Source organism: Alternaria burnsii (assembly GCF_013036055.1).
Source record: "Alternaria burnsii strain CBS107.38 chromosome Unknown 746, whole genome shotgun sequence".
NCBI classification, from domain to species: Eukaryota; Fungi; Ascomycota; class Dothideomycetes; order Pleosporales; family Pleosporaceae; genus Alternaria; species Alternaria burnsii.
Window position 1 is genome coordinate 578510 of NW_024066109.1, and position 13029 is coordinate 591538.

The window sequence follows — 13029 nt, forward strand, 5'->3', positions numbered from 1 at the left end:
AAGGAGAGCCGCAGCCATGGCACTTGAGTGATGAGTTTTCAGAAGATCATCAACGAATGTTGGGTACGAGAAGAGAAGGTGGCCAAGCGACAGGCTTATATACCCGAGGACCGTGGGCACGTGAGCTCGTGCGAGACTTGATTCAAAAAGCGCACCAACTGTATGATGAGATTGCCTCAAAGTTCGACCACATGTCTCATCATGACACTCGCAGACAGAAATCACAGCGCGATGCACCACAATAGCAAGTGAGCAGAGAAGCCATCAATTCGTCGTCCAAATTACTCTACCACCAGAAATGCTATATGCACATCGTCTATCCCAGAACACGTAATCACAAAATCATCTACCGCTTAACCAATCCAGCAGCAGCAGCCTTCATCTCCGCCTCTTCGTTCTTCTTCCTCTGCGCCTCAATCTCCGCCCTTGCCTTCCTCTTCTCCTCTTGCTGCAGCTGATCCGGTCTCCTGACTGCAATATCCTTTGGCTTGTTGTCCGAGAAGAAAAACTTCAGTCCCTTCTCGATGATGTAACAAGCGACAAAATCGAAAGCCATGATGCTGGTAATCATGACCTTGAATTCGGTGGTGAAGGGGACAAGCTTGAGCTTCTCGTTGAGTTCGGGAATGAATTCGGTGGCGCAGGAGAAGGCAACACCGGAGACGGAAACGAGTCCCCAGTACATGCCCTTGTTTTCGCGGATAGACTCGCGGAAAGGTCGGCCTTGGTAGTTGATGGCAAAGGTCGAGATTTGTTGAATGAGTTGTAGGAGGTAGATTGCAGAGTTGAGCAGGGATGGCTCGAAGTCCTTCTCGAGATCTGGGTTGGGGTCCTTGGGCTCAACACGTTGGACGTATTGGCTGACATAGATGAGGGTGACGATATGGATAGCAAATTGTCCAAGTACGGAACCGATGATGTACGTGTTGAAAATGTTGGACTGAGGACGTTCTTTTGATAGAGCCTCAACGGTCTTTGCGCGCGAAATGGAAAGGAAGCATACGCTCATCATCATACCGGAAATGGTGACTTGACCATCGCCGAACTTGATACCATCCAGGTAGAGAACAGACAAACTGTAAGCAGAGATCAAGCAGTTCAGAGCGAGAATCTTGTACATCTGGATTGTAGCGACGAGTGTGCAGCGACCTTGACGGATGATGTTGGGAATCGCAACGACGTTCGCAAGCTTGGAGGTGAAGGGCGCAGCAACAGAAGCATCACCGAGTTTGATCGTCGGTGGTTCACCAGCCATCTCTTCCATCTCTTGCATCATCATCTTCTCCTGCATCTGCTGAGCAAGGTTGCCGACGGCCTGAGGCGGCTGGACTTGACCGGGCTGTTGTTGAACAAGGGTACCAGTAGATGCTGATCCGTTAGCGACACCATTGGTACCTGGAAGAAGACCCTTCTTCTTTGCCTGGTTCTCCATTGCCTTTTCGTAGTGAGGGTTGGTTGGGCCAGGGGGGTATAGATGCGCGATCATGATCGGAACAGGTGGCTGAGGCTGGTTGAAGCGTTGCATCAAGTTACACTGCTTCTCGTACACATTCTTCATCTGAGTGTTGCGGAAGTGCTCGCCAATCTTGTCGAGGTCTTCACGGGTTCCGTTGAGTAGGGCGACACCGATATGAGCTTGCTTCAGCGCACCGACATCGTTCGTACCATCACCAGCCATTAGTGTAGTGTAACCGCAGTCCTTAAGGCCAAGAAGAATTTCCTCCTTCTGCTTCGGTGAGACACGAGCGTAGACCCAAGTGTATCGCAGAATCTGCTTCCATCCAGGTTGACCAGAGAACTTCGAAAGTGCGTACCCAGTAAGACAGATATCCTTGGTCTTCAAGATCTCGGCGTCCAGAGGCTGGGAGGGGTCAACAGGAATGCTAATCTTGTCATCAACGCTGCGCCAAACGAGCTTCTCGCCAGTTTCGTCGTTCTCAGGCGCGTCAAGAATGTAGCAATCGCGGTCGACGATCTCGACTTGCTTAGCGACATGGACAGCAGTCAGCGGGTTGTCACCAGTGATCATGACAACACGATGACTAGACTCGTTGAGGGAGCGTACAGCCTCGACAGCGTCAGGCTTCAAGGGGCACTGGAGGACGAGGAAACCGGCAAAGTGCAAGTCAGACTCGACTTGTTCACGCTTGAGGTCGTTGATGCGGTTCTGGCCCCACTCTCCTTCTTCAGATAGAAACTTGTATGCAAGAGCGAGGACACGGCCACCATTGCGGGTAAAGTGTTTGAATGTCTCCTCGTAGTTCGGTGGGATGTTGACCAACATCTTGCGAATAGTCTCGGGCGCACCCTTGACTGCAGCGATTGTGCTCCTGACCTTGCGACCGGTCTTGTTGTTATTAACCAGGACAGTTGCGACAGAGCTCTGGCGTTTGAGAGCAGACGAGAATTGAAAGCGGCGACGGATGTGTACGAGTTCGGCCTGCGAATTGGCAGTAGTCATCGTAGCTTGGATCGTGTCCTTGGCTCCGAGTTTCCAGCCGAGGGACTGTAGAGTGGCCTTCTCCATAGGCTCTCCGACAGTCTCCCCATCGTCTAGTTTGACCAGAGAGTGAGCGGCGGCAAGCACCAGTGTTGTTTCAGTTCCAACATCTGTGACCTTTGTGAGATCAGTATGCGCACCGTCTGCAGCAACCGTAGCATTGTCTTGACCCAGTGACAGTCCAGCAATACCGTCCACGACCAAGTCTTCACCAGTCAGTGTACCAGTCTTATCAAAGCAGGCGACGTCGACCTGTCCAGCGAAAGGAATTCGGAACGGCTCAGTACAGAAGATGGCGTATTTGCTAAGCGCGGCAAGGGAGGTGTTGACAGCCAAGCTAAGCTCCATGGGGAGCTCGGGAGGGACGACGCTGGTAACGATGAGGACGCAGTCGAGGAGCAGCTTGTTACGCTGGCGGTCGAGCTTGACACCCTCCTTCCAGACGTACCACGAGGCGGCGACGGCAAAGACGGTAAGGAAGAGGATGAAGAAGAGGGCTTCTACGTTGTTTGCGGAGACGCGCTCGGTAGCGAAGATCATGGTTCTGACGAGGCTGCCCTGGTTGGTCTCGAAACCAGTCTTGATGACAACAGCAACAGCACCCTTGTCCGGTGGCGGTGGGACTCCAGACGAAAGTCTGTTGACGCCGCTGCCATCTTCCTCAGCATCATTACCGTGCGAAACCTGGAGGACCTTGGTGCCACCCCAGAGGAACGAATTCTTGTCCAGACCCTCAGGCTCGATGCGCGCATCGCCAGGTCGCAATTGTACGGATTCCTTGAGCACCGGTGTGCTCTCTCCCGAAAGCATAGCCTCGTTGACGATGGCGGAACCCTCGAGTAGGAGCATGTCGCATGCTACACCCGAGTCTTCCTTGGTCCTGCCTGCGCTGACGACATCGCCGGGTAGCAGCTTGTCGCTCATAACCTCCTGCCACTTCTTCTGCCTGTATACATAGATTTCGTATGGCTTGATGCTCATGCCGCGGAACTCAGTCAGGGTTCTTTGTCTCTGCCACACAACGGTGCTCTCGAAAGCGACCAGCATGAACAGGGTGAACAGCGAGTAGTACCAGTATTCATCCAACATCCACAGTCCAACGCAGAAGATCTGGAAGACGAAGAAGGGCGCAACGGCGTGTTCCTTGAACAACTCGGTGAAGGTTGGGACGGGGATGTCGAATTCGTTTGTGCCATAGTGTTGTGCGATGCGCTCAATCTCAGCGGGCGAGGCGAGGCCTTGGGTCTGCTGGAACGTCTTGAGCTGGGGCTTGGGTTCGACATCGAGGGGGTAGGAGAGCGGGGCGAAGGAATTCTTGTCGGCGTCGTAGAGGAAACGTCGCTTCTGGAAGAGGAACGAGAGGTTCGGCTTTCCACCAACGTTGTCGCGCACCAATGGCACAATCTCAGCGGCGCCGGCATTCTTGATCGGCTGGACTTTGATGAGCGATGCAGAACGCACGTCGCCGGCCGAGGTGGTGGTGAATGCGCTCTTGAGGTTAACGTTCCAGTGCGTCATGAGCCAGAACAGCGACTGGAAGGTGGTGATGCTGGCAATCCACACAAAAGTCCATTCCGACGACTGAATGTACTGCTCGTAGCGCTGCGGCGAAAAGTATATGGCGGAGAAGGCCGGCCATATTATTAAAAATGGCCAGATGTAGGTGTGCAGCTGCAGCGGCAGCGGGTTATGCAGGCTGGCCTGCTTGATCTGGGGGTTGTCGACAAGCGGGGCCATGGTTGTGGTTGTCGTGTCCAGACGAACGTCAGTCCTCGAAGATTATCAGAGTCCCTTTGCCATCGCGCCCGCCGCCGCCGTCGTCGGCGCTAGTGCGCCCGATGCACGTGTGGTGGAACATTCACGAACATGGGTTGCATGCGGACTAGCGTCGCCCGTCATTGGTCCGTCTTTTCTAACTACTTCCAGTCACCTCTGCCCAAATGCCATCAATCCTATCATCGAAAAATGAGTCTGTCCATGCCACGCGCCGCATTTCGTGCTCGAGGTGCTCTCTGCTGCCGATATTCATTTCCTTGCACACACCCGAGAGTTGTGTGGTCCACCACGTTCGCTCTGCATCTGTCGCAATAGAACATGCCATGACCAGAGCCCAAAGCAACATGTTGAGATTCTTCTCGCGTTTCCATGTTTCTAGCACTGATGTATTTGGTCGATCTATAGCTGTGCGCAGTCGCCGCAGAAGGATAGCGAATATCTTAGTGTTCAGTGGTAGCGCTCGCAGTACCGCATAAATGAAGATGAGAGCTGCTGCGAGTAGGGTTTCAACTACACTCGCTGCATCTGCTCTATGTTTCTGGGACTTGTTACATTCATTGTTGTTGTCCTGCACGCTCTGGTCGAATTTGAGAAAGTCCTGCGAGCGATCGGGTACTGAAAGGAGAATGAACTGAGTAGTGTAGAGAAGATTACTTAGAGCCACGCGTGCAACACGGCCTGTCCAGTGCGACGATGTTGCAAGCGCGAGTCGGTGTAGTCGATGGAAGATATCGAAGCAATCGATAGCAGCACAAGATAATTGAAGCAGAGAGGTTGGTGATGTGTATGTTGCCTCGTCATGCAGCTTGTCTGGAAGAGGTGCATCTGGCCCCAGCCACACGTGCGGAAAGAACGGGGTTGTACGGGAAGCTGCTGCGGCGTGAAGATCTACCCTATCGTATTTATTAGCAAGTAGTCAAACTTGAAGGGGTTTGAGCTTACCATAATATACCTCGCGTCAAGCCATCATTCTTTCCAAAAGCAAGTATCCCGCCTCGCTCTTCGACCATAACTCTCAATGCGGTGAGGTGAAGTTGAGCTACATCGTAAGCTCCAGTCAGATTCTGAGATAGTCAGTATCTATCCTTCCATGCAATCCATCTACTAAATTGGGCGCTTACCTCGAGATTCGCCAGTGTCAGGACCGTGCCAACAATATCGTCAGATACGTTCGCCCGACACATTGCAAGTTTATAGGTCACGTTTCGGACTGCTTCGTTTTTGTGCTCGAGTTCGCACACCCGCAGATCATGAGACTTATTCACAAGCATGCCGTATAGCGCCCAGCTTGCCAGAGTAGCATGTAGCAAGCCAGCGTCATTCAAGATAAAGGAGCTCCATGTGTGCGTAGCATCAGGGCCGACAGAATTGTTCTTGGGGGAATCTTTGTCTAGAGTCAGTGTTAGCCTATCTGTACATCTCAGAAAGCTTTGTCCTCGTCGGCTAGGTATCCGTCATGGACTTTGTACGTACACAATCGGAAGAGCGCATTTAGCTGTGGCGTTTCTGGCATCGGTAGAGCGCCAAAGGGATCTGTATGATAGATATTGAGGTCGGCCTTTAGCACTGGTCTTTCGTGTGCTGGCTCACTTGTGTTTCTTATACTGGCACTGTGTTTTGTCACATTGGAATTACCTATCCCGCTGTCTTCGGCACCGATCTTTGAGGACAGCGGTGTAGGACCAGATCTTGTTCTCTGAACCTGCGGTCTTTTCTTTCTCCGTTTATTGTTATTGTATAGGTATTCCCTTTGCCTGCTCAAAGTCTTCTTCTTCTCGTTTCCCGGTTCAGATAACCGGAAACGGCTCTTCAGCTGCTTCTCCGCCACGACTGTGCTCGTCGAACTATGTTCAGGCACGTTGAACTGTGGCCCAGCCATCTTCGTATCGAAGTAGTTCCGCATCACTAACCGGCGGATCGCGCTTCGTTCCATGCCGGCTGGCTGATGTGGCTCGTCTGTCGTCACGAAGAACTCGTACTTGCGCTCCGTAGAAGTAACCATCTTGTACTTTAGTAATCAACTATTTGGTGGAGTCGTGGTCTGAAGCAGAGTATGGGATTAAGATTCAGTATTTCCGGTGATGTGTATAACGATATCTCTTGGATTTCGTTGCAGAGACTATGGCTCTATACATATAACTGTTGCCGTGTATCAGCGTTGCAATGTTTTCACCTCTGATTGCCACACGTCGACCTACGTAACTATGAGTCGTCGCATCGTCGGCCGAAGTAGCGGCCTACGTTCGGGTCCTGTCTCGCCCGAGAGTATTTCAGTCCATGACATTCCTATGGATGATTATATAAGGCCAGGGCTGATTACAGCAGCGGGGTTGATTCGCGAGGCAGTAGGCCATTGGACAGCGGCAACATGCATCCTACGCCTCGTGTGTGATTAGCCTCAGGCGTGTGCCGACGTATAAAGCTTCGCTATGCGGCTGAATTTATGACAGCTGGGGCCGAAACTCGTGTCTCGGTAACGATACCCATGGTTGCAGGATGCGGGAGATCGTGATGTGGTAATCCGCTCGGTAGAAGGTGCGCGCTCATGCAGCCCTACCACGAGTCAAGACCGATAGCGCTGCTGTGTCAGCAATTTCACCTGCCAAATTTGTGATGCATGTAATTATTGCTGCTTCGATCTTGATCCGGAAATTTAGAGACTCCGTCATTGTGAAGATCCTGTGATATCGGTAGCTGAGCAAGTGGTTCTCCAACGTGTGATGATGATGACGGCCCCAATGCTAGTATTCTAAAAACAGCGCACCCATCAACACCTGGGGAGACTTCGCAACCACCACTTCACATATCCACGCTACCGATGCCCATCCATCATACTAGTTTCCATGGTAACATGCGTCTTTAAGGTTTCATTTCCAAAGCTTTAGAAGTAAATAGAATCGTAAAAGGTAGTTCTCTATATCCTTTTTTTTTAAAAAAAAATTAAAAAATTCATCCTATGTTGTTAGTAGGTAACGGAGATGAGGAAGAGATGAAGATTTCTATATTCCTGAACTAGAGCGCGTAGTAGGCGCCATTCTGGTACATGAAGATTCACTCTACGTGTATGCCTGGTATCGCGTCGTGTGTTCCAGGATATCCAGGTTGCCGAGGAAGTTGTTCATGAGTATCATGCGCGTTTGGGCTGATGCCGCTGTATAACTAAAGTCCACATCTCACTTATGGAACTAAAAAGACGTAGACATCGTCTTGACCTACTCCGAGCTCAACCTTGGGATTTCATGTCGATACTGGACTATAGACGATCATTTGTTCTTAGTAGATGGGATTGGTGCGTGGGAAGCGCACACTGTGACCACCTGCCGATGTATTGTTACTTTCTGGTAGTAATTGCTCGTTTGGATTTGATACACAGTAGGTCCCTGTACCTCCTCCTCGATCTGTTGCTCGTCCCTTTCCTGATTCTGGATTATTGACCCTCTTCCTGATCTTGGATTGTTAACTCCTTCCGTTCTCACTGCCTTTGGACCTTGCTTCTTACGACAACCACCGTCACTGCTCAGCCAGTACTAGTGCCCTGCTGTTGCGCTATGTATAAAGTCCACCCGCTGCTCGCATTCTTCCATCTCTTCTTCACACCAATCCACAACCACTTCCATCCATGCAATGCCATTCAGCCTTTGCTTTTACCTTCTTTCTTGATCATCTTGATCCCTTTCTCATCTCTTTCTCTCTGATATGGCCACCCTCCCATCGGGATCTTGTACACATCGACGCACATCACCATTGCTCATTGCCTCCCTGCATCGGCGTGCACGCTAACGCTATCTCTTCGACGACCATACATTCCAACGTCTGACTGAGACCATGCTCTCGTTAGTCACTTGATCGCACGGGCAGAGTGCACTGTCATGGTAGCATGTCTTCTGGACTTGAGCAGGTGAGACCTTTTCCGCCGCCTAGTGCGTGTAACTTGCACCGATGGGGAGTACCGGGCAGCGAATGGTGATGCACCAGGAGCGGATGTTCGACTCGTCACCGACCGGAGGGGACTGGTAATTGAATTTGGTCGAGGTTTTTGGCTTCGGCATTCCTCTTCCCGCACTCACGCAGTCGCATGCTGACGAAAGGAAACTTTCGCGTCTCACAGATATTTCCAAGTCCAGTATTGCGTTTGCATCGGCAGATGTTCATCATTGCTCGGGCTGAACGACCCCTATACACACGACTTCATACTATTCCTCCTCGTCTCGTTTCGTCTCCGGCGTGGTCCGCATCATCGCGTTTTCATACAACCGCTTCATGGGCATCTCTATGCATTCTGCTGGTTTCCGCGTCTTATACACGGTCCGAGTCGGCTCGGCTTCTATACACCAGTGTATATGGCAAGGTTTGGGGGTTTGGAGGTCTGGAGATTGGGCTGCCTGATTCTTTTTTTTTTCGTCAGTTGGTTGTTCTAGGTCTGCGGCGCTTGAGAGAGGAGTATGTATTTAAGTTAAGTGCAACTCAGGCTCACCTGTCTCATCCATCTTGAATATACCTGACGATTCTCTTCTTGTCATGGGTCTCAAATGCGAGCTATCCTGTCTCATTTCTTCCTCATGGCCCACTCTGTTCCTGCCCTCGTCGCTTCCTCCACCTTCTTCGTTATCGCCTGCCGCCCCGGCATTTTTGGACATGATTCGTCGTTCGTGACGGCGACGGTACGCCCTTTTCTTCCCCTGGAGGGCCATCATTTTCACTCTTGCTGCCTCCAAATTAAAACTTTCTTCCCCGTCTTCTGAGATTGAGACTTGGACATCGTATCGCGACAGTTTTTTTGCACTCGCCAGGACTCTTTTGATCATCGAGCGGTCCTCCGGGCTCACCACAGATTCGAGACTCTCCGATCCGTGAGCTTGGTGATACTGGATCAGTGCAACCACCGATGGCAAAGTGCAGAACACCGTGACACTCTGTACCTTGATGCGCATGGTTGTACATCGTCGTCTGAGTGTTTTTCTTGCTAGTCCCATGGCAAGTATGAGCGCGTACATATGAGCTCTTTCGTACGTCTTGACGTTATTGGCTCCGTACTGGCCTCGCTCGATGCCGTGTTTTTGCTCCTCGACTGGTAGAATGCAGGACCGAGCTGCGCCTATCGCCGCATGTTGGATGATACCGATACCAACGCCCGCTTTACGACAAAAGTCGACCGATGTGTGCAGGACTAGGGAAATTTGATCGGCGACTGGTAGGACATTGCTGAGTTCGGACATCTCGGGAAGAGAAAGATGTACAAGAAGGCTTAGGTGGGTTTGTATGGTAATCTTGTAGATGGAACGCAAAGATCCCGATGGGTATGAGATTTGAAAGTGATGTTGATGATATGTCGTTGGCTTTTTTGATGGTTGCAGAGGTTGGGAGGCACTGGGAAAAGGGTCGTGGGTTACGCGATCTCAGTCCCGCTTGTGTTTCCATGGTTGACGTGTAGCCGCTTAGGAGCATCAACGCTGAGTAGGCCACTATAGCCTGGGCGGGGTCTGTTGGACAGCTGTTTCGTTGAGTATTCGAAATGGATGATACCGATATCTAGACATGGTTGCATGTGGGTACGCCAAAGCACAAAACCTATGACCGTTGCTCTACAGACCTCATGCTCCAGCGATCCCAAAGGCAACAACATATTTATACTTGTGATTGCATGTTGAGCATAGGCGATCTCTCCAAACGTGCATCGCTAGCTTAGCCTTTAGCTGTCTGCAACAGCGCTCATTGTAAAGGTGATAGAGATCGTAGAGAATAGCGTTGCGCAAGATAGTAGATCAACCAGTACAAGAGGTGGGTGTTGATACTTAGATGGCGGTGGCGATTCCTCTCCCTAGTACATATACTGCGGGGTTGGCTTGGCTATCTCCGCGTCTTGCTAGCCAAATTAATACATCTACTCGACAAGGAACTGAAGTAGTTATATTTATACTTTTTATAGCTCTGGAACCTCTGAAGGTGGACATAGGTGTTGAATTTTTTGGAAATACACTCCTTGCTATACGAGGCAGAAGAACCCTACCTATTTAGAACTAGTTCTTTGAGCTCTTCGATCTTACAACTCAACTTTGGTGTTTACAATTGATAAGATTAAATTCTGTAGGTAAGCGCTAGAATATCTACAGGTCCACAGGAATACAAAGAAAGTCATGTCAGACTCTCTGTCACGTGAATCAGGAACTCGTACGATTCAACTTTAGATTTCGGGGATATCTCTACTGTACGTTGAACACCTTGCGGACCAACGCCTCTACAATCACGACCTTATCGTCACACCTTCAACGCCAAAGCCGACCCCAAAGCTCTTCATGCCACTATTTTCCCTTGTCCTCCCTCAGACTGACGATCTGGTTCAGCACAATTTTCTCCTCTGTGGAATCAATATCGACACAGAAGTAAGCCGTGCGCAGCGCCTGGAAGCGCACAAGGGCATCTGACGAACCGCTCAAATCCAGGGAGGTCTGGCTGATGAGGTCCTTGATTCCCCGCTCGATGACAGCCTTGTCATGGATGATCTCCGAGTTCGGGTTCAGGTCGTCAGCCCAGCCACCTGTTTTCCAGTCTAGTGTGTTGGGTGATTCGGTCTTGAAGAGGGAGCTGTACAGACGCGCTGTGACCGGAACGGCTGTCGCAGCATCGACCCACTGAATGTAGGCTTTGGGCTTCTCAGTGCCGGGCACCTTGGTAGCCTTGATCTCGGTGACGTTACCGTTATCATCCTTGGAGAATGATGTCGCACGAATCGCGAAAGGGACGTTGTATAGACCAACAGCCTTGTTGGGTGCCAGACGGAAGTAATCGGCGCTGTCCTCCTCTCTGAAGTCGCTGCGGTCTATGTAAACCGCGCTACCAATCTTGACCTTCCGCTCACCGGGTATAGCACCCTTAGGATCGTACGGCACGGTCATCTCTTGCTCATCTTCAGTTGCGAAGTCTTCGATGACTACTTTAATGGGGTCTAGCACCATCATCTGACGCGGCACAGTTCGTTCGAGGTGTTTTCGGATGGAGGCTTCGAAACGTGCAGGTTCGACCTCGGAGAGTGCATCTGTGACGCCGAGCTCGTCGACGAAGCTGAGCATGGCCTTGGCTGGAATACCGCGGCGGCGTAAAGCGACCATGGTGAACAAGCGGGGGTCGTCCCATCCTCGTACCACCCCTGGTATCTTGCGCGTCTCCACTGTGCCATCCGCGTTCTTCTTTTCGACGGTTGTGCCTTCGACGAGTTGGAGGATGCGTCGCTTCGAGAGGATGGTGCCGCCAACACTGAGACGTCCGAACCTGCGCGCGTTAGTTGGAAATGGCTTTCAAATGGGAGTTGTTACGTACTCTCTTTGCATAGGGCCCTTCTCGTCTGACTTGGGCAGTTTCATGTCCAACTTCTCCAGCAGCCAGTCGTAAGAGACACGCGATTGACGGAACTCAACCGTACACAACGAATGAGTAACACCCTCCAGCGCATCGCAGATACAGTGTGTAAAGTCGTAGGTAGGGTAGATTCTCCACTTGTCACCGGTTCGGTGATGGTGGTTCTCCTTAACAACGCGGTACGCGGGCAGGTCCCACATCTGGGGGTTGCCCTCGTCGGGGTCTGTGAGCTTCTGCTTCATGCGCAAGAAAGCCTCCCCAGCCTGGTATTTGCCATCGCGCATCGCCCGAAACTCGGTAATAGACTCTTCGATTGGTCGGTCGCGGTGGGCGCAGCCATAGCGCTTGCCTCGATTGTCGGGTCCTCCACGCTGGTTGTTGATCTCCTCGCCTGTGTGATTGTTAATCCTGTAAGAGCAGTTAAACATATGTAGACTTACGTGAGCAGTGGCACACATAGGCACAGTCCTTGTTGATGAGTTGCTCTGCAAGCTCGTAAAGCTTGTCGAAGTTGTCGCTGCTGTATGTGATCTTGGAGGGCTCGAAGCCTAGCCATTTGACAATATCCAAGATGGCAGTGAAGTAGACTTCGTCCTCCTTCTCCGGGTTGGTATCGTCGTAACGTAGGTTGCACTTGCCATTGTGATGCTTCGCAAAACCGAAGTCGACAGCGATAGCCTTGGCGTGTCCGATATGGAGGTAGCCATTGGGCTCGGGCGGGAATCGGGTCTGGACGTCTTGGACGGGCTTCTCTTCGTAGATGCGCTTCAGCCAGCCTTCGGAGAAGATGCTCGTCGGTTCGCTCTTTGTAGTAGGTTTCGCTTGCTCCTTGGGACGCAGAGCATGCTCGGCTTTTTTGGCTTTTGCCGCCGCTTTCTTTGCGGCTTTCTCGAGCGCGCGCTTGGAAGGGCCCTTCTCCTCCTCAGCGGCGGGCGGTGCAGTTGCTGTAGGTTCAGCCATCTCTACGTGGTGTTAGTACGTTTAAGGATGAGTTATGTGCTTCACAACCAACATGTACACTGCTATATAGGCAATGACGCGTGGGATTCTGTGACTTACTAGAAAAGTGTCGAGGTTGTGGAGCTCGTGTGCAGTCGGAGGGGCTCCATCAACAACTTTGGAGGGGCATTGAGTCAATCGCGCTGCACCAGCCACAAACGCCACACCTCACCGGCACCTTCCTTTCCGGCCAGCTGCAACTCTTTCACAACACTCCTTGCCTCGAGCCTTGCTTGAACCATGACCCTCTGCAACTCACTCTGTCGCTTGCTTCACACCGTTGGCAACGACGTCCTGGTATCGATTAACGCGTCCCTGACGCGACATGGTACCTTCACGATAACAAATCTCCGACCTGAACTTCCCACAGCCCAACTGGTCGACTATGTCTAACACATGGC

At 51.5% G+C, this 13029-nt stretch overlaps 3 protein-coding genes across 3 annotated transcripts; all 3 read right to left on the minus strand.

Moving 5' to 3' along the window:
* Positions 1–346: 346 nt before the first annotated feature.
* GT037_002757 (cation-transporting atpase 4) lies at positions 347–6278 on the minus strand (the record flags this gene model as incomplete). Its single annotated transcript, XM_038927804.1, has 7 exons — positions 347–4271; positions 4431–4452; positions 4544–5169; positions 5219–5340; positions 5398–5666; positions 5750–5857; positions 5912–6278. The coding sequence occupies 7 exons, from the start codon at positions 6276–6278 to the stop codon at positions 347–349; spliced, it is 5439 nt and encodes a 1812-aa protein (XP_038789082.1).
* A 2446-nt stretch (positions 6279–8724) lies between these two features.
* On the minus strand, positions 8725–9492 carry GT037_002758 (uncharacterized protein; the record flags this gene model as incomplete). The annotated part of the gene is made up of 1 exon (XM_038927805.1): positions 8725–9492. One exon carries the CDS (start codon positions 9490–9492, stop codon positions 8725–8727), a length of 768 nt encoding a protein of 255 aa, XP_038789083.1.
* A 1083-nt stretch (positions 9493–10575) lies between these two features.
* On the minus strand, positions 10576–12589 carry GT037_002759 (glutaminyl-trna synthetase; the record flags this gene model as incomplete). The annotated part of the gene is made up of 3 exons (XM_038927806.1): positions 10576–11542; positions 11591–12020; positions 12070–12589. The coding sequence occupies 3 exons, from the start codon at positions 12587–12589 to the stop codon at positions 10576–10578; spliced, it is 1917 nt and encodes a 638-aa protein (XP_038789084.1).
* Positions 12590–13029: the final 440 nt, after the last annotated feature.